The sequence below is a fragment of the Phyllopteryx taeniolatus genome, chromosome 1, assembly GCF_024500385.1.
Source record: "Phyllopteryx taeniolatus isolate TA_2022b chromosome 1, UOR_Ptae_1.2, whole genome shotgun sequence".
NCBI lineage: Eukaryota > Metazoa > Chordata > Actinopteri > Syngnathiformes > Syngnathidae > Phyllopteryx > Phyllopteryx taeniolatus.
Genome location: NC_084502.1, coordinates 27960988 through 27987757, shown reverse-complemented (window position 1 = coordinate 27987757; position 26770 = coordinate 27960988). Strand labels below are relative to the sequence as shown.

Sequence of the window (26770 nt, the reverse complement as noted above, 5' to 3'; positions counted from 1 at the left end):
TTTATTGTTCGGGAATCTAGGCCATGATTAAGTCTGTAATAAAGAAGTACTACTCCAACTTGCCTGAAGTTTACTCTCCAAGGCAGCAGTGGCGCTGTCTCCGCTTGTCTCGTCCACCACTACCACCATGTGGGTCAGCGAGTTGACCCGCACCTGCTCCTGCTCCAGGTCCTCCTGCAACAGCTGCAACAAATATGTGCGATTGAGATTTGAGTAGCTTATTAACAGTACAACAGAATGTTATATCATGCTGAGTGTCAGACATTTACATTAATTATCCTTCTGCATTGTTTTTTTATCACGCTTAACAGCAGCTATCACAGCCCCAATGAGACTGTGATGAGAAGTGTCATGGTTTATTTAGCTTCATGAGAGGGTCATTAGACACGCATTTAAGTACGTACAGGTATTTCGCATTGCAGTTCCACTCAACTTCAAACTACAACCTCAATAATAACACACACTATTGTTAAATTAATACCTATCCTAGCATTATTATGTTTTGTGAAGAGTACAATTTTTATTTGTATTATTTTGCAGTTCTCCTTCCACATTTCTCATGCGATTCAAACTATTTAAACTTCAACCTGGGAACTGTTTTCCCCATTCCAAAAATACATAAACAGAAAAATCCAATATATGTTTTATGTCATTGGTCCACATTTCCTGACCGATTAAAACTATTTCAACTTCAAGTCTCTCATTCTACAGTTTATCATTTCAATACAATTTAAAACAAAATTTCACTTCAACATCAGCTCTTCAACATTTTCACACAATTTCTACAGAAATTCCATTCTCTTTTTATATATAATTTGTTGCAGCTCTTGTATTGGATTGCACCACCTTTTGCACATCTATCTCATCATCTCCTGATCACTAAAAGGTGATCAGGGAATTATAATTGACTCCATTAGAAAGTGGATTTTGACCTAATGTTAAGCATGAATGTAGTGCGTTTATTGGATAGAATAGATTTAAGAAGGATGTCACCTTGTGCTTTTCCACTTGGTGCTTGACATCCTCCAAGTCAGGACCAAGCGGATGAGCCTCCATCTCCTTGACCCGCGCCTCTGTTGCGTCAAGCCAGTCTGTGAGCTGCTGCAGCTGCTTGTGTTGTAGGTCCATTAAGACCTGGTGGAGTCTGGGGAGTGGGGCAAGTTTATACCAGTGATCAGAGGTGGCAAAGGGTTAGGGTTGTCGTGGCAAACTGTGCTTAAGTCGAGGTACAAATATGTGTAGAAAAAGACACGTAAAACTGGAAGTAGTGATTCAAAAGTAAAGCTTCTGAAATGAACTTAAGAAACAAAAGAAAATACCAACAGGTGATTTACATGCTTCAAGTCTGTTTCGGGTGTGAAGGCGATCGGCTTCGGGTGACAGCATTGCAATTAACGATGGGGGAAAAGCAACTAGAGTGGACATCCGCATATTCGCTGTTTGGCACCCGCGGATTCACCTATTCACAATTTCTTTCCCTTTTTTTCTATCTCCCCCCCTCTAATTGTTTATTTTTTTTATTTTTTGTTCTTTTGTTTTTTGTTTTTTTGAGGGGGGCGGGGGGACCAATCCAGAATGTTTTAACCCCAAAAAATCTTGAATAAGGGGTGATTCAACCGCCAGTAAGTGTTTTCAGGAAAAAAAAAGTGGAAAACAATTATATATATATTTATATATATATATATATATATATATATATATATATATTACAGTATTGTTTTTTTCCCCAGCACCCCACTTGTATATTGGCCGTCAATTATCCGCTGCTTTTCGCTAGTCGCAGCCTGGTTCCTCACCTCCGCGATTAGTGGGGGTCCACTGTATGTTAAAATTTGTACTCCTTCCCATAACTTGCAGTGCAAAACAAACAAACAAAAAAAGTCTTAAAACAGCTTAATTTATTGCAGCATATTAGAAAAGCTGAAGCAAATGCAGGCTTTTTGGACCACAACAATGTAAAAAAAAGAGCCCACATCGCCACCGGTTATTGTCATGTGTATTAATGGATAAGAAAGTTTGGGGTTTGAGCACGTGAGCACCTGCTTTGTCTCTCCATGCTGGCCACCCTGAGGTGCTCCCATCGAGAGTTCAGCAGGTTCATCTGCTCCCTCACTTCAGTGTCCTCCTCCTCGCTCAGGTTGCCCTCACCCAGTAAGGCGGCGCCAGCCCGGAGGACACGACCGACGCTGCCCTGGTGCGCAGTGAGCTCCACCATGTAGCTCTGTGAGGAGGATAGGCAACAAAACACTTCACCGTGGCAATGAAGTTCCGCTCGTTAAAGCTAATTAACTGATAGCAACGCTCCTACAACTCCACACTGAATGACCTGACTTCATTTGTTTTAAGTGGTCTCATAATACATTAACCCGCCCCGGTCTCATTTTGAAAACTTCTACATTATATGATCTTCAGAGAGCTGAGCAGTCACGGTTCATTGAATCTGGAGAGGATGGATATTATGCTAGAATATACAGTGGTACCTTGACTTACGAGTTTAATTCATTTTGCGACCACGCTCATAATTCAAATCAATTGTATTTCAAGTAAAATGTCTCAATTAAAATGAATGGAAATGCAGAAAATCCATTCCAGCCCCCGCAAAAAAAACTTTGCGGGTGTTTTTAGTAAAGAAAAATAGCATGGTATTGTAAAATAAAAATATAGAATACAGAATAGAAAAGCCATTAATACGTTAATACGTTCCAGCACCCGATAAAACACATTTTTTGGTGTAAAACAGCAGTGTACAGTTCTCTACTTTGTATAAACATCCAGTATTAACATAAACAAGGACCCTACAAAATGAATTTAGAGATCTGTTGTTTTTTTCTTTATATTTAAATACCATATTTTCACGACCATAGGGTGCACCGTATCAAAAGGCGCAGTCTCAGTTACGGGGTCTATTTCTGTATTTAACACATACATAAGGCGCACTGTATTATTGGGCGCAGGCATGGTAAAACATACGCTAGCTTAAAACATATGGTAGCATGCATGCACGCTAAAACAGGTAGCGGGAGCAAAACTGAGTTCAGTTGTACTTTATTGAAGTATTTAACAATGTAAACAGTGAGTTCGGTTGTACTTTATTGAAGTATTTAACAATGTACTCACATTATTTTTTGATCAATCCTCACCCACAAATCCATCAAAGTCCTCATCTTCTGTATCTGAAATGAACAGCTGGGCAAGTTCTCCAACAAACATGCCGGGTTCCCTCTCGTCATTGTCAGAGTCAGTCTCGTTGCCGGGGGGCTGTTCAGCAATGATGCCGGCTTTTGCGGCTGTGTTCGCCATCTGTCATCCATCGCTCCCACGCTGCTCGCAACTTCACTTTGAACGCCCTGTTTACACCCATGTTCAGCGGTTGGAGTTCCTTCGTCAAGACTCCCGGAATGATGGCAAGCTCCGAGTTATTGCCCTCAGTCGAAACTCAGCTTCGTGTTCTTGACTTGGCGAAGCTCGTTTTCCTGCTTCCTCCACTTGCGAACCATGGATTCGTTGATCTTGATCTCGCGGCTGCTCGATTCCCATGCTCCTCCGAGTAACTGATAGCTTGCAGTTTAAACTGTGCGTGCCTCTTCGTAGGTGCCATTTTCGGGGGTCCTTAGCCAAACCGATGTTGTTTTGCACAATGCACATACCGGAACTATATACCTACTGGGGGCGTGCCTTTAACATCTTCTTTCACACGCACCCTTCCCCCTTTACGTCCACATGCTGTCCTCAGTCACGTCCGCCTTTCCTCTATATACGCAGCGTGTCGGCAGGAAATGCTCCCAGTCAGTCAAGCGGAGCGCTCATCAAAGTCATAAAACAACAGATTTTGGAACTCGGTGCACACATAAGGCGCGCCGCACTCTCCATTTTGGAGAAAATGTAAGACTTTTAAGTGCGCCTTATGGTCGTAAAAATACGGTACATGTTAGAAGATAATCGCTAAAAACGTGGAAAGACCAAGAACTGTGGAGATATAGTATTAAACTGTTTTTCATCATTTCAGTTTTCCTTATTTTGTTGGGGCATGGCTAAAATGGCACCCAGTGACGCAGTTGGGCGACCAGCATGAGTCACCCAGTCCGCTATTCTTACTACTACTACTACTCAGGCATTCAACTGACACGCCCATAGCATTTGAGAGCAGAGACAATAACTTGATTTTTCAATTTTGAAGCTATATTTTACAGAGGCCTCCTTGGCGATTTTTTCTAACATTCAAATTTGGCAGGTTTCTAAACAACACTCCTATCTGTTTGGTTTGTAAAATTAAGAAGACAACGGCATTGATTTTCACTTTACATGGTCTTTAAGAAGAATGGAAAGAATGAAACAGTGTCCATCATGATTTCATGCTTAAATTAATTGTGCGATTCCTTATGGTGTGTGCGCTACCAAGGGGCTGTATAAAATATACATCAGTTCATACACGAAGAAGTTGGGTTACAACTGCTCAGTAAGCTGGAGTAATATTTATTGTTTTTTGCTGAGGATAAAAAATATCTGCCTGTGAGTTCCCCTCATTTCCTGGACTTGAGCGCAAAAACAAAGCAACCCATGCACCTGCGTAAATTTAAAGTATTTTCTTGTTGAGTGAGCTTCACCCTGCATGTTAATGGGAGGCATTTTGAAAAAATGTTTTGTCCTGACTTATATTATAGAGTGCAATAGCCACCATGGGGCAAAATAAACTTCCAAGTGCTGGCCCTTTGATAAAGAAGACAAAAAAAAGCACTAGAATTAAAAAAAGAACTGATAGCAAAGAACGAAAATGGCAGATTCCCCTTCCAACCAATAAGCTCTACTTTCCCCTCTCCCTATTTCATATGCCATTCAAAATTAAAAGCTAAAAGTGATTTTTAATGCTCATTTATCCACTTCATTAGTCATTCATATTTATTTGACATTGTTGCCTGTATTTGTTATGTGTATTATTATTCATCCATCCATTTTCTGTACCGCTTATCCTCACTAGGGTGGCGGGCGTGCTGGAGCCTGTCTCAGCAAACTCTGGGCGAGAGGCGGGTTACACCCTGAAATGGTCACCAGCCAATTACATGGCACATATAGACAAATGGGCAATTTAGAGTCTTCAATTAACCTACCATGCATGTTTTTTGGATGTGGGAGGAAACTGGAGTACCCGGAGAAGACCCACGCAGGCACAGGGAGAACATGCAAACTCCACACCGGCGAGAACGGATTTGAATTTGGGTCCTCAGAACTGTGAGGCAGACATGCTAACCAGTCAACCACCGTGCCGCCCCTAACAATAATATACAACATAATTTTTGCATTATTATTATTGTATCATATGTTACAGTACGATACAATAATAATAATGCAAAAATTATGTTGTATATTATTGTTAGGGGCGGCACGGTGGTTGACTGGTTAGAGCGTCAGCCTCACAGTTCTGAGGTGCGGGGTTCAATCCCCGTCCCCGCCTGTGTGGAGTTTGCATGTTCTCCCCGTGCCTGCGTGGGTTTTCTCCGGGTACTCCGGTTTCCTCCCACATCCCAAAAACATGCATGAATTGGAGACTCTAAATTGCCCGTAGGCATGACTGTGAGTGCGAATGGTTGTTTGTTCCTATGTGCCCTGCGATTGGCTGGCAACCAGTTCAGGGTGTACCCCGCCTCCTGCCCGATGACAGCTGGGATAGGCTCCAGCACGCCCGCGACCCTAGTGAGGAGAAGCGGCTCAGAAAATGGATGGATGGATGTTACAGTACGTTATATATTTGTTGCCTGTATTTAACGATGTTTTTAATTTTTTGGGGGGGTGTCTGGAACGGATGATTAAATTTAAATTATTTTCCATTGGAAATATTGCTTCAGATGTTTTAGAACGGATTAATCACAAAAAGTGAGGTTCCACTGTAACCGTATTGATGATTCATTTTTGATTATTAATTTTTTTTTCAATTATGTTCTGGTGTTAAAATGTTGAATTTTAAATACAGTCATGTTATGCTGGATTGGATGACAGCGGTGATACACTCCGTTTTATTGAGTGGGAATGACTAAGGAAGCAGGTTGCAAAATGAATGTAGTGGCGTTTATTGAAGATTATGGGTGATGAACCATAGAGGAGGCGGCACGGTGGGCGACTGGTTAGAGCGTCAGCCTCACAGTTCTGAGGCCCGGATTCAATCCCCGGCCCCGCCTGTGTGGAGTTTGTATGTTCTCCCCGTGCCTGCGTGGGTTTTCTCCGGGCACTCCGGTTTCCTCCCACATCCCAAAAACATGCATTATTTGGAGACTCTAAATTGCCCGTAGGCATGACTGTGAGTGCGATGGTTGTTTGTTTCTATGTGCCCTGCGATTGGCTGGCAACCAGTTCAGGGTGTACCCCGCCTCCTGCCCGATGACAGCTGGGATAGGCTCCAGCACGCCCGCGACCCGAGTGAAGAGAAGCGGCTCAGAAAATGGATGGATGGATGGATGGAACCATAGAGGATGCAGTCAGCATGTTCAACCAACAGTACATCAACAAAATTCCCCCCCAAAAAATTGCATGTGTGTTTGTGTGTGTGTGTGTTTTCCATCAGTTTCCATCTACCTATAAAAATACCTATGTCATTATCATCACCTCATGTGTGTGGAACTGCTCCTTGACCTCCTCCACATTGTTGGAAATGGGTGGCTGGGACTGGAGCCCATCTTCAGCCGACAACAGCCATGTCAGAACCTTGACATTCAGAGTTGAGAAAGACATGAAAACAAACAACCAACATCAACACCATAAACAGTCATCATCATGTAGCGTACCTCCTCCAGAGCCGCTTGGTAAGCCTCCAGAGTAGTGGAGCCAGGAGGCAAAGGACTAAGACCTCGCTGCAGCTCCTCTTGGCTGGGACTCAGAAACTGGAGAGCAACGCAGGTAGGTGGCAGAGACGATGATGATATTTATGGGAGGCAAATCAAAGAGGGACACACAGAGCAGGACACAACAGAAAAGAGAAATGAATTACAAATTGTATTCAACTCAGAAAAAGCGTGTGAATGCTAATAGAAGTTGAAATACTACAAGTCATGTGTAAAGTGAGGACAGCAACAGGGCTTGATACATCACAGTCATGACTCACCCGATTATGCAGGGGTCCACTGCATAATATATTTATGCTGAAGTTTTACCCTATAATACCATTCGTGTATAGGTTCACACTGCTATACAGTTCTTGGCGCTTTGGGGTATTGGTGTGGAAATTGGAAAAGTCACATGAAATTATGAATTATTTTCTAGGAAATAGTAGTATTTGCATTACTTTTATAGCTAATCACAAGATTCTGCCAATAAATACCCTCACTTCCCTCTCATGAACATGAAAACATTTTTTAAGTCATTACAATTTTCTGAGTAGTTTGTCGTTAGCTCCTTTTCAGTAAAAAAAAAACATAACAAAAAACAAGACTAAATGTAATTCTAATATAATTGTTGTGTGATCCTCTAGAAATATTGGATTGTTTAAATCACTCAAATGCTAATCGTTACATTTTGATAGAGCTTAAGCTTGCTTAATAGCTTAACTCAACTGCATGGCTGACAAATGCAACGAATGGACACCTATTTGTTACTAAAAATTTTGGTAAGGGATTCACACAAATCAAGGATCCCCCGATACCAAATCTGTGCTCTCTTGACATCGCTGTAAAATCCTTGCAATGCCACTGCTTGATGTTCCCTGGGAGCTTTGACCTTTGAGAAAATAATTCCAAAAATAAATAGATACCTATTGAATTCACAAAAGAAATAAACAGATACAAGTTTGGGTTCAGGAAAGTTAATAACGCATATGATATTAGCATTAGCGCAAGTGTGTATCGCTCAGCAAACACAAGAGAAAATGCTTTGACATAAGACTTTGATGATGGACACCTATACACAGCAAAATAAAAACAGACATATAGACATTCACGATGAGGCGTTAGCATGGTGAGACACGGACCTGATCAGCAAAGCGCCTCCTCTTTTGCTCAGGAGACTTGACATAGGCCGCCTGGGTGTAGGCATAGCTTTTATAGCGAGGCTGAGGGGAGGGACTCTGCACTCGGCCCTGAGCCACACTCACTGTGATCTGCGAGCCAGACAGAGGACACAGTTGGAAGGATACAGGACGGCAAAGGCAAAGAAGTGAAAGAATGAATGACAAAAAAAGGCCCATTAGAGAGGAGAGGGAATACAAGAACGCAGACACAAGACAGAGAAAAAAACAGGGAAAAAAAAAAAAATACATAAGAATAACAGAACATTAGCTCTGTTCCCATCGGAATGTCAAGCTAATTACAGCTTAAGGGAAAATGCAAAGAAAAACAAATATCAGGGAAGCGTTTTTTATAATTCCATTTCATTCTGTGTCTGATAAATAGACCTTGGTTGTGGTCTTTTGCCTCTTTATTTTCGCATAACAGCAACAGCTCTATGAAAGCTATGTGCTATAAACTATGTACACCAGCACCCAGACGCGCTTCCAATCTCGCCAGTGATCGGCTAATTACCGGTAGTTTCCGGTTAGTTTGCTGCTCTATGCAGAATGAACGGAGGGAAAATCTTGACCGCTTTAACTGCCAGAAGAATGCGTACTGTAAATATAATTTGAGGGAAACTTTTAAGTTCCAGAAAACAGTGGGTGGCTGAAATGAGCATTGCTGTATGTTTTTATAGTCTCTATAATAGCGAAATTAGCTTCCAAAGTTTACCTAAAGACTCCGTCCTTGGATACGCAGAATACAAAGGAGGGGGGTTGCTGTCACTCAGCACACAAAGCTATGTAGCATACATGCCTGTGAATGTTCTCATTCATCCAGGTAATTTCAGTCTCATGGCATTGAATCGATTGACAGAGGACTGTTCTGGTTGTCTTGAAGATGTTTCGCTTCTCATCTGAGCAGGATTCATCTGTTCATGCACAAGGCTACTTTGGGCAACACAAGCCTTGGTGTTGGTGTCAAAACCCAAATGTATACTGTATCTTCCAAGTGATAGGCACGCCCCAAACAACGAATGGTTGCACTCTTTTGGGATGCAAAACCACAGTCGTTAAGATGCCTTGCAGAGAGTCTTCTGCCTATCAACATCAGTCATTGGGTGGAAACTTTCTTGCTAATATTCCATTCACTTGTTTAAAAAAAAAAAAAAAAAAAAAAAAAAGGTGGCGCTGCCTCAACGCCAGTTGAGGCTGTGTTGTTTGTTTGTTATTTGTGAGATGCTGAATTACTGAGTCTTTTTTATAGCGACAAAAGGACAGCATTGTATATGGGAGATAAGTGATTTAAGACTGTTCCTCTGTTTCGAGGTGATCTTTCAACCTTAACATAAATGGCCTCTCTCACTCATCTTTCAAACCATGTCTTCTATGTCCAGAATATGTACATTTTTGTTTCTCTTTGAGTCTTGACCTGAGAAGTTAGTCCATCTGTGTTGTGACACGCGCCTGCTCAGGTGTTGTTTGGTTTCCCCAATATATAAATTAGTGCATTCCTCACTGTGCTTGACCGTATACACCCGATTGCTTTTCTGGGTATTGGGTATACAGTCTTTGGGCTGTACCAGCCTTTATTTCAAGGTGTTACCAGGTTTATAGTGTACCGGAATCTTGTGTTGCTTGAAAATTCTTCTGTTTCTCAGATATACAGAATGACAATCTGTCTGTCACCCCTTTCTTCGTCATCCACCTCGCTCTTGTCCCTTCTGGAACTAAATACTTTTCACAAAACACCAACTGAGGCAACCACGCATTTTGAGGGCCTCCCTTTGGCAAGGATCAAATTCATTGTACTGCTAAGGGTACAAAGGTTTTTGTCACAAACGTTGTATCGTTGTTGTTTGAATGGCTCATTTCTTCCCGTTTGACAACAAACCCCCCCCCCCACCCCACACACACACACACACACGCCTTTATCTGAACACTAAATTTCTCAAATTAGATTCCCCAAAGCTCAGAAAGGAGTGGAAACAATTTATTATATGGAAGCCTAGTTTAGCGGCACGGTGGACGACTGGTTAGAGCGTCAGCCTCACAGTTCTGAGGACCCGGGTTCAATCCCCGGCCCCGCCTGTGTGGAGTTTGCATGTTCTCCCCGTGCCTGCGTGGGTTTTCTCCGGGTACTCCGGTTTCCTCCCACATCCCAAAAACATGCATGAATTGGAGACTCTAAATTGCCCGTAGGCATGACTGTGAGTGCGAATGGTTGTTTGTTCCTATGTGCCCTGCGATTGGCTGGCAACCAGTTCAGGGTGTACCCCGCCTCCTGCCCGATGACAGCTGGGATAGGCTCCAGCACGCCCGCGACCCTAGTGAGGAGAAGCGGCTCAGAAAATGGATGGAAGCCTAGTTTAAGTTATTAACGTTTAGTATTCTTTGCTTGCGTTGTCGAACTCTCAGACGTACCCTAAGGCAACATCGCTGCCGGCGTACATAGTTGTTCAATTCAAACAACGATCGTACTGCCTTTGAGACTAAAACTCGTCTACTCTTAGAATTTGATTTGAAATTTCTGCTTTGTGTGCCAAGTAACAACAAACCCCCTCCTTCGTATATTGTTTCCTATGTGCGCAGATTATGGGGCCGTTAAGAAAATAGTGGAAGCTAATCGCGCTATGATACTCACTCGATCTCATGCAAAGTGGCACACAGCAAAGCTTATTTGAGCCAACCACTGTTTTTATGGAATGCAAAAGTATCCCTCATATTACATTTACTATTTATTTTGAATGGCGCAGGAGGCTCAGAAAATACTTCCCGGTGCTGGAGCATATTGTCCATAGCACAGAACTGCCGCATATGCCAATCATGGATCATCAAATTAGTTTTGTTAGCTTTCATACAACTATTATTGTTGTGTGGAAAGTTGTCGGCAAAAGACCGCAACCAAGTTCTATTTTATCACAAATTAGAGACACTGAATGAAAATATCTACATTTACTCAAAGTCTTGCTGAGATAATGATACACTGCTGATTAATGACATAGCTGAGGCCAGGAGGCAATTTTCTATGCTTAATTAAACTTAATTCCACCCAGCACTAAAGGATAGACATTTAAACTTTTTAAAAATTGTGCCTTTTTCTTTGGCTTTTTGTGACACTTCTTTTCTGAAAGTAAAGCAATGAGAAGGAAGGTGTAAGAAGATGAATATGCACCAGAAGTTACTGTGTCCACTGTAAGTGGACTCACATTCTAAGCTGAAAAGATTCTGGCTATGTCCAAGTACTTCTATCCAAGGTTTTCAGGTGTTTCAGCGCCATGATAGCTGGGGACGATTGGCGTGGACGACTGAAGTGTTGGTTAAGACAAGGGCGGACTTACCATTAGCCAAACACTGGAAAATGCCTAGAGCCCCCGAGATTTCAAGAGGCCCCCAAATGCCTCATAAAAACTAATAAAGTTTTCTTCAATTTAAAGCAATTTTGATTGTTTTAGTCTAAATTTACATGCTTAAAAACACGTAAAAATGCTTAATCTATCATCATTGTTTTGAGTATTCCACCTCCCTTTTCATGCAATGGACTATTCCATCTTCTTTCTGCGGATGCGCAGACTTGACTCAGGAAGAGGGTAGCAAAACAAACCTGTTGGCAGGAACGTTTTGAGAAAAATTAAGTGGAGCCAATAAGAGAAGGCAAGAGGTAAACACATTTTTTTTTATCAAAACTACCAATGGTTTCAACCTTTTTCATGGTGACACCAAATGAACGTAAGTGACAACAGCAAGAGCCAGACACTCTCGCCAGTTGCAGTAACACTGCTGCCAGTGTGTGCCAAGGAGAATGCAGTAGAGATCAAGTGGAGAGTGACACGAATGAGGCTTTTCATCACGACGATTTAAGTATTAAAGCGGTTGAAATGCTGAATTAAAATAAATTACATTTGGATTGTTCTTATCATTTACAGTAAAAGCATTGAGATTCACTTGTTAGATAATAATCTTAAGGTTTTGAAGGACTTTTTCTAGCACTGGAAATAGGACAATTTTCTCAAATTTACACGTTGATAAACATTCTTAGTGAAATTCTTGGCAGTAAACAGATGTGGAGGAACCCATTACTTGGTTTGCCTTGGGCCCCCAAAAGACTAAATATGCCCCTGGGTTCGGATAAGCGATATTTAGTGCTATTACTAGTTTTATTTTGGTAGCTACCTCCCCCCAGATCTGATATTCACCAACTTTTTGGCCCCACTGAATGACAGCCAAATTATATACAGTATATTCTCTTCTTTATTTCTTTGTTGAAACAACAACTCTAATAGTGGCTGAAGACATGCACAGGTCAGTGAACCCCATTTATCACAGGTTACATTCCCGACCTACTGTAGCTGGTGGGTACATGAAATATCCACAATATAGAGACCATGTAGAAAAAGTTTTATTAACTTTTACCTTCCCACATGCTTTAAACAGATTTAAACTTGGTAAATCCCTTAAATCTATTACAAAATACATTGTAAACAAATTTTACACTAAATATATTTGAACACAAAAAAACATACTGCAAGCATGAAATGTATCGAAAATACCATACGTATTGTAGTGTCTGTGTACTGTACATGCATGCGTCTTTAAGGGGCGGGGCCTGGTGAGGTGGCGTGTGACGTCAGCGAGTCTGCTTGTGAGTGTCTGGGCGTGAGCTGTGGCAGCATCTTCTGCGTGAGTGTGCTCATTGTCTTTGTGTTTTTTATTGTTCTCCCGACGTTCAATAAATGGATGAAAAGTATATTAGCGACTGTGGTTCTCCTTTCCCATATGCGAGGGCATTACAGTAAGTACAGTTGGTACCTTGACTTACAAGTTTAATGTGACCAAGCTAGTAACTCAAATCACTCGTATCTCAAATCAACCTTTCCAATTGAAATGAATGGAAATGCGATTAATCTGTTCCGGCTCCCTGGAAACACCAATGATTTTTTTTTGTTCCAGTAATAACATAATTAAAAGGAATGTAAAGAATTAATTGTTTTTTTAAATATTGTTAGCTTTAATTAAATGGAAATTGTGCTGCTCCTTCTGGTGTGAGCACCTTGCCCATCATGGGGTAGTATAATACAGTACATACAAGTACTGTAGATTTGATCATGAAACACGAAGAAGACCGTCACAACTAATCTGCAGTAATATCACTCATTTTTTTGCAGAGAAGAAAGAATATATGACAAATATCAGTTGTTTAAATGTTTATAACTGGTGTATAGCTGGTTTAATTAGCCCCTTGATGGCGTTTCCCATTATATTGCATGTTAGCATTAATCTAGCAGACTCGTTCATGTATGACAAAGTTACATGGTGTGGCAATTTGGTTTATGATTTTTTTTAAAAAAAAAGAAACATTACCTTGGGTTACTCACTATTTTCAGTCACTGAACATCATTGGCTCCGTGCTTCACGTATCGTTGCTCTTTTCCTAAAATCGCCACATATTTCCACAATGCAATGTGGGAGGGGGTGGCCATTTAGGGCTAGCAGCGAACATAAACATTACTGTACCTGAAAGGCTAAGACACTGCACAGTGATTTGCTAGCGAACCCACTGTTATTTCATCATCATAAATTGTGTTTTCCCCTTTTTCTGTATTGCACAGTATTTATTTTTTACCACTCAACGATCAAAACAATGTAAATATAATGTTCTGCGGCTGGAACTGATTAATTCCATTTCCATTCATTTCAATGGGAAACATTACCTTGTTTAGCAAACCTTTCAGGTTGAGAACGGGGTCACTGAACAAATAAAATTTGTAACCTGAGGTTCCACTGTACTTCATAGTCAGATTGTTGTGGTTCTTTTTTACTTGCCTATTGTATCTATTTAACAACAAATGCTGCATAATGCTGCACTGATGAGACCATGCAAGTCCAAATTCCTTTACTTCACCCACTATCATTATTTAACAACTAAGTTTTCAGACAACCCATGAGAATGTTTTACATCTCAACGCCTCTGTTTGCACCTCTGGAGTTATGACTCACCTCCTTAACCTTGTCAACACTGTCTACGCTGTAACTTGCTGCAGGCACTGCACTGTTGCCTCAAAAATAAGTTACAGTAGTGCCTTGAGATTAATATCTTTTGTGACCATGCTCGTAAATAAAAATACTCCTATCTGCAAAACATTTTTCCTAATTGAAATGAATGGAAATATCATTTATCAGTTCCAGCCTCTCAAAAAACATTTGTAAAGATAAAAAGTCCTCTAAATTATTGTATTTCATAAAACATACAGTAATGAAATAATTAAATAAAATGTAAATAAATTAAACAGATTTTGCCACATTTTTTGCTTCAGCTCAATGCACATTGTGCTGCTCCACATACGGCGATACGGAGACAGTCTCAGCTCCTCAGTAAGCCGCTCTATTATAAGTTTTTCTTCGCAGAGAATAAAGAATATATGCCTGTGAGTATTGTATGCTCCACCGTTTTTGTTCAAATATCAGTTGCTGAAAGAGTTATAACTCTGCATTGCTATTTGTTAACCCATCTATGGCATTTTCCATTATGCGTTAGAATTAAGATAGCGGACTTTAAGGCAAAGTCGTGGTTGTTTTTTGTGTATTTTGTCTTTGTTTTATTTTTAGTTTGACAGTAAACCTCAACTCGATGGAAGCCTCTTTTTTGAGTAATTTGTCACTATCTAAGTTCCTTAGATGCTGCTTGTTGTGAAGTGAGTTGTGTTCAGTTCAGTTCAGTACAGTTCAGTTCACTGCCACCATACAGCTCTTGTATCTCCAATTTTTGCTCAGAAGTCAGAGCAAAAAATAAGCAGAATGACGGGCATTTCTTGAAAACTCGTAAGTCAGGTCACTTGTATCTCAAGGCACCAATGTATTGCAAAATGATAACCTGACTAACAGTTGTCATACCCCTTAACAGCTCAAGGCCGGGTCCTGCTCGCATCCCAGGTGCTGATGCAAGGAGGCAGTGACAGTTTCGCTCTTATGATGACAGATGAGGGGGAGAAAGATAATAGTAACCCTTGTTGGGTTTTTTCTGTTCCTCCTCCCTCGCCAGTGGTTTTATTGAGTAATAGTCTGAGCCAACTGCAGATCTGCACTCGACATCTTAATTCACCATACAGGCGCTCGAAGTTGAGACCTTTTTTCGCCTGCAAGAGCTTGCACCGAGGGCTGATGCCGCCATTAAACTGAGTGGTAATAATATTACCAGCCATTACTTCCAGGAAGTGCTCTCAATCCTGCCGTGATTCAGTGTGATAGCAGGACACTGACCTTAGCATTCCTGAGCAGTAAAGGTCATAGGCGGTGAATCTAATTTGCCGTTGGAAATTTTATCTCGGCCCCACCTCATAGCAGCGTTCCCATTCTGTCTCAATTTGCAGTTAATGTTCATTTAGATGCTCATAGGACATCTGATCATTACACATAGAAAAGTGAAACACAATATGGAATTGTTCCCCACTTTGCATCATAACAGCTTCTAATCTTCTGGTAAAGATTCATGAGTTTGTGTGTGGTCAGAGGTCACTGATGTTGGACATGAGAGAAGGCTTGGTTTGCCACCTCTCTTCTAGCCCCTGACAAAGATGTTTGATTGGCTTCTTCCACAACAAACTCAGCCAACTTCCATTAACGCCTTCAGAAATGTATCAATGAAAATGAACACCACATGATAAATGCTGATTAGCACACTTGATTGTGTCAAATGCTATTTCAATACGAACACATTGATGTCAATAAAATTTTTTGCAGCTACCATTTATTATTATATTATTATTGTTATTATTTATTAGTTTTTCAAAAAACATCTGTCCTTTCTGCCCTTCCCTATATTTTGGTGTGTGTGTGAGTTTTTTGTGTGAATGAAAGGTTTTTTAGTGTATGTCAGATTTTTGGGAGGATGTGATTGTTTGCATGTCTTTTTTTTTGTGTATGTGAGAGGTTTTGGTGAGTGTGAGCGGTTTCAACGTGTGAGTGAGAGGTCGTATTAGTGTATGTGAGAGATTTTTGGGTGAATGTGAGAGTTTTCAGTCATGGGATTGTGAGAATTCTTGGGTGCAAGTAAGAGGTTTTTGAGTGTGTGTAATTGTCTTTATCTGTATGAAAGTTTTTGTGTGCAATGTGAGTCTTTTGGTATGTGAGAGAGGTTTTTTGGGTATGTTTGAGTTTTTTTGTGTGAGTGAGAAGTTTTTGTTGTGTGTCTGAGATTTTTTGGGGTGGATGTGAGAGGTTTCTATGTGTGACTGAGAGGTCGTGTTAGTGTATGTTAGTGGTTTTGGGTGAGTGTGAGAGTTGATATCACATTTACTGTATAAATCTGAGATGATTATTCATTATAAGGCACATGTCTCAACAGCGAGGATACTTTTGAGGACCCAAGTAAGAAGCCATTGTACCCTTTAAGGGACAATAAATGCTTTTAAGAGAAATTCACCGGAAAAATGTTGACCTCAGATGTGAGAAATGTAGCAAGGGAGTTGCGATGGGGAGGAAAGATGCAGCAGCAGTGATAGATTTTTATTGTAAATTGAGGCCTTAATTAAAGCTCAACATGAGGGCTCCTCTCACGCCTGTAATCCCCCAATCAATTTTCTCATCAGCTTCATGGCTAAATCAGGCTCGATGTCTTTGCAAGCTCCACACTCGTCATTCTGCTGACAGTTGGATTTCTATCTTGTGCGGCGTAGACAATCTGCATTAAGGGTGCATACCCGCCTCGTCTGAAAAATTCAGACAAATTTTAAGGGTCCTGATGAGCTCTGAGTGAATAAAATGTGAATGAACAGATCCCCTTGAAAATGTAATGTGTCTCTCACTTGGCCCAAATGAGTTTGTCTAATCCTGCTAACAGACCGGAAAACAATCGCGTAATCTACTTGGCAAAAAATAGCAGGGCCGACACAATGTTTGACAAAAGAGCTGTCCCGAAACATTGAAACTGTGATTAAAAAGCTTTAGTTTCTGTAGACAGTGAGTTGGAAGCGCAAAGCCCATTTGGACACTTGGATATGAACAGTGTACCTTTAAATAAGATTAGCCCCGTTTCCACAGCAGTCCAATTTGGTTTCACTTTAAAGAGGACTTCTTGTGCCAGCTTTATGAAGGGGCCTATAATGGCTCTTCCATTCATGTGAATTTGTCAGACAAACTTACAGATGCAGTACCACAGTGCCCAAAGGGCAAAGCAGGACACCGACTTTTGACTCGCGTCCCAAAAAAAACAACAACATGCAACAATACAAATTGAATGGGAAGAAGACCAATTGATTTTTCTACAACTGAGTAGAAAATCAATCTTCTTTCATTCTGAAAATAATTAGCCAAATACAATGAAAAGCACAGAGTGCTTGTATTGTTATCCATTGTTATCCATTGCTTACAGACGTTGACCTTGCCACAGATATAACAGTTACACTCTACAGTCTAAAGCTTATATAACAGTGTCAAATCTACTGTCACCACAGAATACCGCAACACACAGCCTTTAATGTCTAAACCGCTGGCAACAAAAGTGAGTACACTCCTGTGTGAAACTGTCTACATTGGGTCCAATTAGTCCTTTTCCCTCCCCGGTGTCATATGACTCATTAGAATTACAAGGTCTCTGGTGTGAATGGGGAGCAGGTGTGTTAAATTTAGTGTTACCACTTTCACACGACCATACTGGTCAGTGGAAGTTCAAAGTTGGCATAGCTGTCGTCCTAGAAGGAAGCATCTTCTAAAGAAGAAAGCACGCAAAACGTTTACTGAAGACAAGCACACTAAGGACATTGATTACTGCAACTAGGTCTTGTGGTCTGATGAAAACAAGATGATTCAAATTATGTCAAGCCTGTGTGGCGACAACCAGGTGAGGAATACAAAAGTGTGTTTTGCTGACAGTCAAGCATGGTGGTCATGAGTGTCATCATTAGTGCTGCTGGTATTGAGTAGTTTGTGTTCATTGAAGGAACCATCAATGCCAACATGGACTGTGACATACTGAAGGAGAGCATCCCCTCCCTTCGGAAACTGGGCCACAGGGCAGTATCCCAACACGGCCGCAAACACGCTTCCTAGATGACAAATGCCTTGCTAAAGAAGCTGAGGGTACAGGTCATGGACTGGCCAAGCATGTCTCAGGACCTAAATCCTTTTGAGTATCTATACGACATCCTCAAACGGAAGAAGGGGGGAGCATGTGTGTGTGTGTCTGTGTGTGTGTGTATAGACCTGCTGGGAGAAGCGCTGCTGGGTCTGGATCTGGTAGTGTTCCCCGGTCAGGACATGGGACGTGCTGGCGGCACTGGCGGGCCGTGGCAGCGTCTCCACCTCCTGAATGGCCTCCATGGTAACGCTCTGCGGAAGCACCTGGAAGAGCGACGTCACGTACATGATGACACTCTTCTTGTCGGGATGAGGCACCGCCACATCTGAACAATGAAAAGTAAGGGAACAATTGATTCATCTTACATTACTTAAGTTCTGTGCATCTTCTTTGCATAGTCAAGATTTTGTCATTAACAATAGTTTGGCATGAGGACACATTTTACAATTCTTCACAGTCCGTCATTGTTTTCATAGCAAATAATGAGTTTATATATTGTAAAAAACTATTGATTTCATACTTTGCTATTATTATATCAACTTCTGTCATCCATTTTCTATAACTGCTGATCCTGTTTTCGGGTCACGGGGAGCTGGAGCCTATCCCAGCTGAATTTGAGCGAAAGGTAAAAGAAAAACATGACAAAAAAGTACAGTTGTCATATGACGAATACTGTAAAGAGTAAAAAAAATGTGTGTGGTTATTTCTCCATTTAAAAAACATCATTGCTTTAAAATTTGCATTCACTGACGCTGCTTTAAAATGTCCATTTCTTTCATTCAGCAGAGAAAATGAGACTTACTTTAATTGTGTATGTAATTATAATGCAAGCAGTGCTACTAACCCTCATCCATTCATCCATCCATCCATCCATTCTCTGTACTGCCGGGTCGCCGGCATGCAGGAGTCCCTCATTTGATCTTTTTAAAATTAAAATGATATTTGCCTTATGCAAGCTTTTCAGTTTTTTACCAGAGCATCTTTGTTGCCTCAATGCCAGCCCTTCAGAAGTCTGTTTTTCTAATTCCTTATTTAAAACAGTTTTAATGCAAATCATCAAACCGAAGTGGACTCTCTGGTGTAATGATAAACTTTGAAGCATGAACCTCATTTTCATTACTTTTGCTTCTATTATTTTTCTCTTTTTTCATCTTCCACTTAGCTGGTTGGCTGGAATGTTGAAATGACAGATGTTTGTGCTCTTAGTTGCCAAATTCTCTTGTAAATGAACTGAAATTATCAGAGCAGTGGTGGGAAGCCAATTGTGCTCTCGTAAATGCGGTTTTAAACCATGTCTATTTCTTAGGAAACAGATTAGCATCCTTTTTAAAGCAACAGTAAGGAATAATTTATTTTCAGTGGGGGTCTGAGTAACTGGTAAATATATCTGGTATGCATACAAATGTTTAGCGTTAAACTCAATGTAGAAGAAAAGTCATTGTAGTTTTATTTGAGGAAATAAACATTATCAGTGTGTGTGTGTGCATGCGTGTGCGCGCAGTTGTTAGTTACCTTCTGGGTCCAGCAGTCTGTCGATGCCCAGATGTTGTTCTGCCTTACTAAAAGCATGTTCCAGTCTGTCAATCGCTGACTCCTTAGCCTCCGCAGAGCTCCAATCAAACAGTTCCGGTCTTGAGTTGGAGGGGAGGGTACAATAAATAGTGATCATTTATTTAACAATCCGTTCCAGTGTTCATTAGGCATTCTATAGCGCATGTGGAATTGAAGTAAATAAGATGCTAACTTTGGTTACGAAAAACCTGGAAATGCACAGTAGGCCTACTGGGTCCGACATGTAAAACAATTACCCTTAAAAGTCGCTAATGTTAAGGCAGGTGCATGAAAAATAAGTGCAGAAAAAAAGGAGCACTAGCAGACCCACTCAGATGTTCTACAGTACCTGTGGCTGTGGATGAGGGCATTGAACGCCAGACCATCATTCCAGCTACTGGAGAAGTTGACCACATTCACCTGAGGACACGGACAATGCACAATAAAGAAAGGGAACCCACCTCAAGTTTGCCAAGTTCAGACAGCAGAATCTGGTATATGCACAACCTACTGACACCTTCGGCAAATCAGGTCGAAGCACTTCCTCCCGGTTCGGGTGAATGGCGAACAGGGCCGTGACAAAGCAACCGTAGGGACTTTAAATGTCTTTTTAAATACAAGATGTCACTACAGAGCCACCAAAGATTACAATATGTGATGTTTAGGTTTCATTCGTATTTACATATATCATATCAGAATTGCATAAATAAATGATATACTGTACATGTATTTAAATTTTGTTCAAAGACACCAGCCATTAAGCAAATTCGGCTTTCCATCAATGATGCAATCCAACTGTAGTCACGCTTGCTAGCGTAGCATACACAGGAAGTCAGCTATCCCATTTTCTGGGTTTGGTCCCGTGACGTTCTGCATATAGAGGATTACACAATTATAGACATATGTCCATCCATCCATTTTCTGAGCCGCTTCTCCTCACTAGGGTCGCGGGCGTGCTGGAGCCTATCCCAGCTGTCATCGGGCAGGAGGCGGGGTACACCCTGAACTGGTTGCCAGCCAATCGCAGGGCACATAGAAACTAACAACCATTCGCACTCACAGTCATGCCTACGGGCAATTTAGAGTCTCCAATTAATGCATGTTTTTGGGATGTGGGAGGAAACCGGAGTGCCCGGAGAAAACCCACGCAGGCACGGGGAGAACATGCAAACTCCACACAGGCGGGGACGGGGATTGAACCCCGCACCTCAGAACTGTGAGGCTGACGCTCTAACCAGTCGGCCACCGTGCCGCCTATAGACATATGTATACAGCATATTTCTCGCTATGGTGGAATTTACGTGTTTTAGGAGCGGACCTATCTCATGCAAAGGCGCCAGCCCTCATCATCCCGCAGCACATACTGCTAGGTCAGTGGTGGGCCCGGTTTTCATTAGAAAAACAACTAGTGGGCTGGAATTCCTGTCTCTTCTTCCGCCTCACTCGGCGGCGAGCGTTAGCAGCGGGTACCTGCTTGCGTCTGTTAGCGGAAGCCGAGCTCAGAGTGTGGAAGTGCCCAAAACAAAGAAAGCTGTGGTGCATGAAAACATCGGCAAACACCAACACTGCCAGACCCCCCACAAGACACCGGGCCAATACAGTAAGTGCTGCATTTCTGATGCTAACACTGTTATCTAACACTGTGAATTCCGGAAAACTTAGTGCAGTTGTGTTTACAGGCCTCCCCCCACTCACACACACACACAAGTGAGCGCTCATAGAATCCGGAGCTAATGCTGGTAACACTGTTAGCTAATGCTAAACTGTGCTGACACTGCAGCTCTGCTCAGCTTTAGACTTTGACATGATAGTGCTTAAGTGGTCGCTTCAAAGTGGTTACATTTAATGTAAAAAAATAACATTTGATACATAAGTGTGCCAAAAGTCAGATACTTGGGCTATGTTCACACTGCAGGGCATGCATGATGCATGCATTTTGTTAAATCCAATCTTTTTATGTATTCGTTCACATTACAAAAAGAATTGGGACTTCTAATTTGAACGGAATGCATCGCGAAGTGACACGCATGCACACAAAACATGACATCACATGGCGCATGCGCACAAAACACGACATCACGTTGAGCATGCACACAAATCACGAGGCGCAGTGTGTTTGCGGAAGTAAATATAACCCCTCAACCATGTCTCAGTCCTGACGCATTTGTGGCAATTTCAATGATTTTAACTCGAACTGACCGATCCCCCCCAGATATTTATCAGTTCTAAAGCATCTTCTTTTCGCTATTGCTTTCTGCTGCTTCGTCCACCATTGCTTTTCGCGCATATCTGTTTTGTCAAACAATTACAATTTGTCAAACAACGGTTTTCGCCTTTCGATGACATACAGGTCAGATCAGTGAGACCTGAGCGTCCAGACTGCAGTCACATCGGCTACATATCAAATTTACTGTATATCTTTTGAAGAAATCTGAATTGTACTGTTCACATTGACATGAAAAAAAACCCAGATACATATCACTTTTTGGGGAAAAAATCGTAATTAACCTGCAGTGTGAGCCTAAAAACCTTCACCTTTAATATTCTAAAAGGTGATTTCAACTTCTACCAAAGTTTTTTGTTTTCTGTTAAGATACTTTTACTCAAGTATTGTATTCAGGTAATTTATACAAGACTGGTATACAAACATGAAAAAGTGAATTTCCCAAGATATGTGTAAATGTTGAATGATATAAATAGACAATACATTTTTGAGAGAAAAATAAATTAGTGTAACAAAAATGAAATGATTGAAAATAATGATTTTCAGATGAATACAAATCCTCAGATTCAAAGTACTGTAAACTATATCAGAAACAATTCTACATTTATCTCCCTTTGCCTTTTACACAGAACCAAGCTTGAGCAATATTGCCATAACAGCACTATTGAATTATTGAATGATACCAACCTGCGGGTACTGGCTTGTGTTCTGACGAACCCAGCTCAGCAGAATCTTCTCACTGTTGGTCTGCTGTAGGCCAGCCATCACCTCCTTCATCACATCCTTTACCTGCAAACGCACAAACATAATTATAGGGTTGCAGTACACACCCATGTCCACACTCATGGGCCAATTCATTGGGTACAGGTAATAAGTTCTACGATGACTAGAAATGCATATACCCTTTTATCGTTCCGAACTTAAAAAAAAATGTACGTCCAGTGCTTTTATTTTCAATGGCATATCCACATGTAGCCTCCCTGTAAAGTTTTCTTAACATTGATAATGTACTGTTGTATACTGTTAAACGTTAAAACAGAAATATATATACAGTATATAATATATATATATATATATATATATATATATATATATATATATATATATATATATTATACCTTTGTATAATGAAAATACATTTAATGTTGAACACACTTGAGGTGGCCCTCGACAACCACTCCAGTTTCTCATATGGCCCTATGGAAAAATGAATAGCCCACTGCTGGAATGAGTTTTTAACTAATCTTGCATCTGAAGATGGATTAGATGGTGGGGGAGGATGCCAGACAGACCCGGCAGGCCCAAGAGCAAAGTGAGGCTGCAACCGGAATGTCTGGTTTGAGTTTCCAGTCCAGCCTTCAACTACACACCTCCAACAGTACTTGTTCATGTTCATATGCTAATGCTAATGATGTCAAAATATCGACAATATATGCTGTAAGGGGAAAGAATATTGACGATTGTGAACACGTAAATACAGGCACTTACACTGTTGATGTAAGGTAATAAAGGAGGTGATTCCTCCAAAATATCTAATATAGATCAAATATTCTACATAATAAGAGGGATCTTCTTTGATGTGCATCCCGCGTCTGGGACGCACAAAAATTAGCAAGGACGCATAAAGTACGACCAAGCTGCCTTTTAGGACGCAGAGCTATGGCTTACTACTCCATCATGGTGCTGGAAATCCGGCGTATCATATATACAGGAAGTCCTCGATTTATGAACGAGTTCCGTTCCTACGCTGGCGACGTAACACAAATTTCCGCATAAGTTAGATTTCACCGTTAAAGTCAAAATTTACGCCGAAATACTTCTGTTACGGGTATTGTCCCACGTGATTGTGACAGCAAGCTCAGTGTGTGTGGGCGTGTGCGTCGATGTGTGAGTGAGACGTGACTGCGCAGGTGTCGTCCGGCGGGACGGTGAAGGAGGAAGGAGTGCACGCCGGTGTGAGTGTGTACAGTAGCAAGTGTAGTGACGGCAACCGGGGAAGAGGAGCGATTAGTGGAGGACCCGTTGACGTTGAATGTGCAGAGGAGCTAATAAAGCCATTAAAGCAGCAAATCGATCCCTCGTGCCTTTATTGTTGCCGACACCGTGTGGGTGTCTGAGTGTGTATGGGCACGTGTGTGCATGTTGTGTGTGTGTGTGTGTGTGTGTGTGTGCATTTTGAAATGCATGCGCTTGCGTACACAAAGCAAAGTTTTCTGACGGCGGGGCCGGTAACTGCACAGTTAATGGAATTAATGGAATTAGTTCCAAACCCTAACGCAACTGCTGGTATGTCAAACTTGTATGAAATCGCACCAAAGGCAACACAACTTAAACCTCAAAGCGACAAAATCCATTTGAAACACAACCATCCCACCCAATTTCTTCAGCTGGGAACAAAAAACACGGTGGGACATTTCCCGTTTCCCGTCAGGTTGCAATTATGTGACTGTTTGCCCAACAATGCAAACACAAACGTAACCATGGATATGGCGCATGTATGCTCACATTATATACAGTATAGCGATACTCACTATTGTAAGAGATGTAGCCATTGAACATGTTGACAAAGCAGTGTTTAAAGAAAGGCTGCAAACTTTTGAAAAGTACTACAAATCTTGGATCAAAACAGGTTGCTTTGATGTACTTGTTGTGTTGTTTATGTTGTCACTTGGCACTTTTTCTTAACCAACAGGAAACTTCATTGGCAGTTTATTGCCTGTTACGGCAATAATGACTGTTTATACCTCTGCGCCAAATGTTTAATATTTGTTAAAGTACAGTTTCTGTGAGCTGAAGTTGAGTCTGTTTTATTTATATATTTTTAAGATATTTTATTGATTGTTCTACATTACAATGTCAATGTTCATTATTCTTAAAAATATAATTAAAAGTGAATTGTTCTTAAAAAGGATGCATTTGCATTATTATGCTCTAATATCATTATATCAGTGGCATAAAGAAAACATCAATGATACTATCGTTTGTCGTGGTAGTTTTTGGAAAAATACAGTTTTTTTCCTCAGAAATTTGCTATGGTGACAGGCCTAAACAATACAGTATAATAAATTGAGAGAGAGCAAGCGCAATGGATAACACAAGAATAATGTACAAACAGTATAAAACATAGAGTAACAACTGTAATAAAACACTGTGAAATAGCGGGACCGCAAAGCAAGAACCGTGATATAGCGGAGTATTACTGTATTTGTATTCCGTGATGATAAATTGCAGGGACTCATTGTTCCCGGTTTGGGACTCATTATCTCCATGACATGTGTATCCCGGGACTCACATAGTCTCAAGTGTAAAATGATCTATGTAATGAAGTGAAGCAACCTTACAAAGTCTGGCAACCGTACTTGAACTATCTTGGATCTGAATACGCTTTTACTATTGTACAAGGAATCTTTTGAACCTTAGGGTTGTTACCTGAGATAGTGTATGTGATAATCTGGCTTGGCTTTGTTGATCTGAGCTGTTGTTGTTTTTTATGTTATACTTGCTTTATAGACAATATATTGCTATTGGCAAACTATGTTTACGTTTTTGTATGTGATTATTTGTGTAGAATGTAAAAGAAAAATAAATGTACATAAACTGCAGTGTATATATACAGTGCATGTGTGTATCTACTGTATACGGTATGTGTGTCATTGTGTAGTTGGTTGTTGCAAGTGACAGATTTGGGTTACTTGTTCAGGGCCCAGGACGAAGTGTTACATTTTTCACTGGCCAGAAGTGCGTTACCTATCTTTGCTGCATATATCTGCTGGGGCAACTGTGGATGTGTATTTGCACTCACACTGAAAGAGTGTAGGGAAAAAAAAGCAACCGCTATTACACAATTTGATGCCATAACCCCGACAACCATCCCCCCAACCCCTGTTGTCTGCCCACCCGCAGCACCCCAACAAAATCTATTAATAGAGTTTGGAGTCAAGGGTAGCCCTCACACACTCAAACACAATTGGATGCCCGCACAGTTTGGTAGCTATTCTCCACTGCATGTGGTCTTGGAAGGCAAAAAAGGGGAGGGGTACTCATTTGGGAGTAGGTCACTGTATGCATTTCCACTTTAATTGGAGAGGTGCTTTGACAAACACTGTTGTCGTGTACACACTGACTAACATTGACACACTCACGCTAAACTTGACTGAAACTGAATTTGTCGGCAGTCAAGCACAAGTAGAAGCAACAGGTGGTGCTGTAACCCCTAAATCCATCCCTCCAGTTTCTAGACCTCTCGGCCTCATTAGGATCATTTGCTAGTGTCTATCCCAGCTGACTTTGGGTGAGAGACGGGGTTCAGCCTGGAAAGGTTGCCAGTCAACCACACGGCACATATGGACAAACAACCATTGACACTCACATTCACACCTATGGGCAGTGTCGGTGAATAGTGGGCGGAAGCCACAAAAGCACGGGGAGAATATGCAAACACCATACAGGAAGGCCTGAGATGAGATTCAAACCCCAGAACTGATTATTCGACGGACTCATCGATATAATAACCGATTCTAAAAATGTTTGGTAGTGGCAGCCCTCATTTGTTATTGTATGCATGGTTGAATATTTTGCAGGAAAGGAAAACCTGTAATTGCACTCAATCACCGTTATTGGTGGAAAGACTTGACTCAGAGACGATTGAAGAAAACTCTGTCTTTGCCCTCCCTCCGCTATGTCATGTTGTTTTGACTTAAATAATAACATTTGATAATATTTGAGAAAATATTGTGATATTGCACTTTGGCCCCAAAATATAATAAATATTGGGATATGACTTTTGGGCCATATCAATCAACTCTCATAGATGGTAACATACATAAGGAGGTAGTACTTTCAAGATGTCCCAGGAATGTTTTCCATTGGGGTGCGTTCTGCAATGCCAAACGGCATTCCTGATTGAAAGACGACTTGCTGCATTTTAAGAAAACTCTATGGCAGTTCTTGTACG

The 26770-nt window shown here is 41.1% G+C and overlaps 1 protein-coding gene across 17 annotated transcripts in view; it reads right to left on the bottom strand.

The window, feature by feature from the left end:
* The window catches only part of dmd (dystrophin), a 216594-nt gene that overhangs the window by 144627 nt on the left and 45197 nt on the right, over positions 1-26770 (bottom strand). For 16 of the 17 annotated variants that reach the window (XM_061785408.1, XM_061785324.1, XM_061785369.1 and 13 more), the window contains exons 6-15: positions 22504-22605; positions 19942-20012; positions 19554-19672; positions 18167-18366; positions 7952-8080; positions 6774-6869; positions 6595-6693; positions 2040-2221; positions 994-1144; positions 64-183 (exon numbers count right to left, since the gene is read on the bottom strand). In XM_061785408.1, the coding sequence (XP_061641392.1) occupies positions 64-183; positions 994-1144; positions 2040-2221; positions 6595-6693; positions 6774-6869; positions 7952-8080; positions 18167-18366; positions 19554-19672; positions 19942-20012; positions 22504-22605 (1269 nt within the window). Of the gene's footprint in view, positions 1-63; positions 184-993; positions 1145-2039; positions 2222-6594; positions 6694-6773; positions 6870-7951; positions 8081-18166; positions 18367-19553; positions 19673-19941; positions 20013-22503; positions 22606-26770 lie in introns of those variants that run through there. The other variant, XM_061785459.1, reaches the window with a different exon arrangement.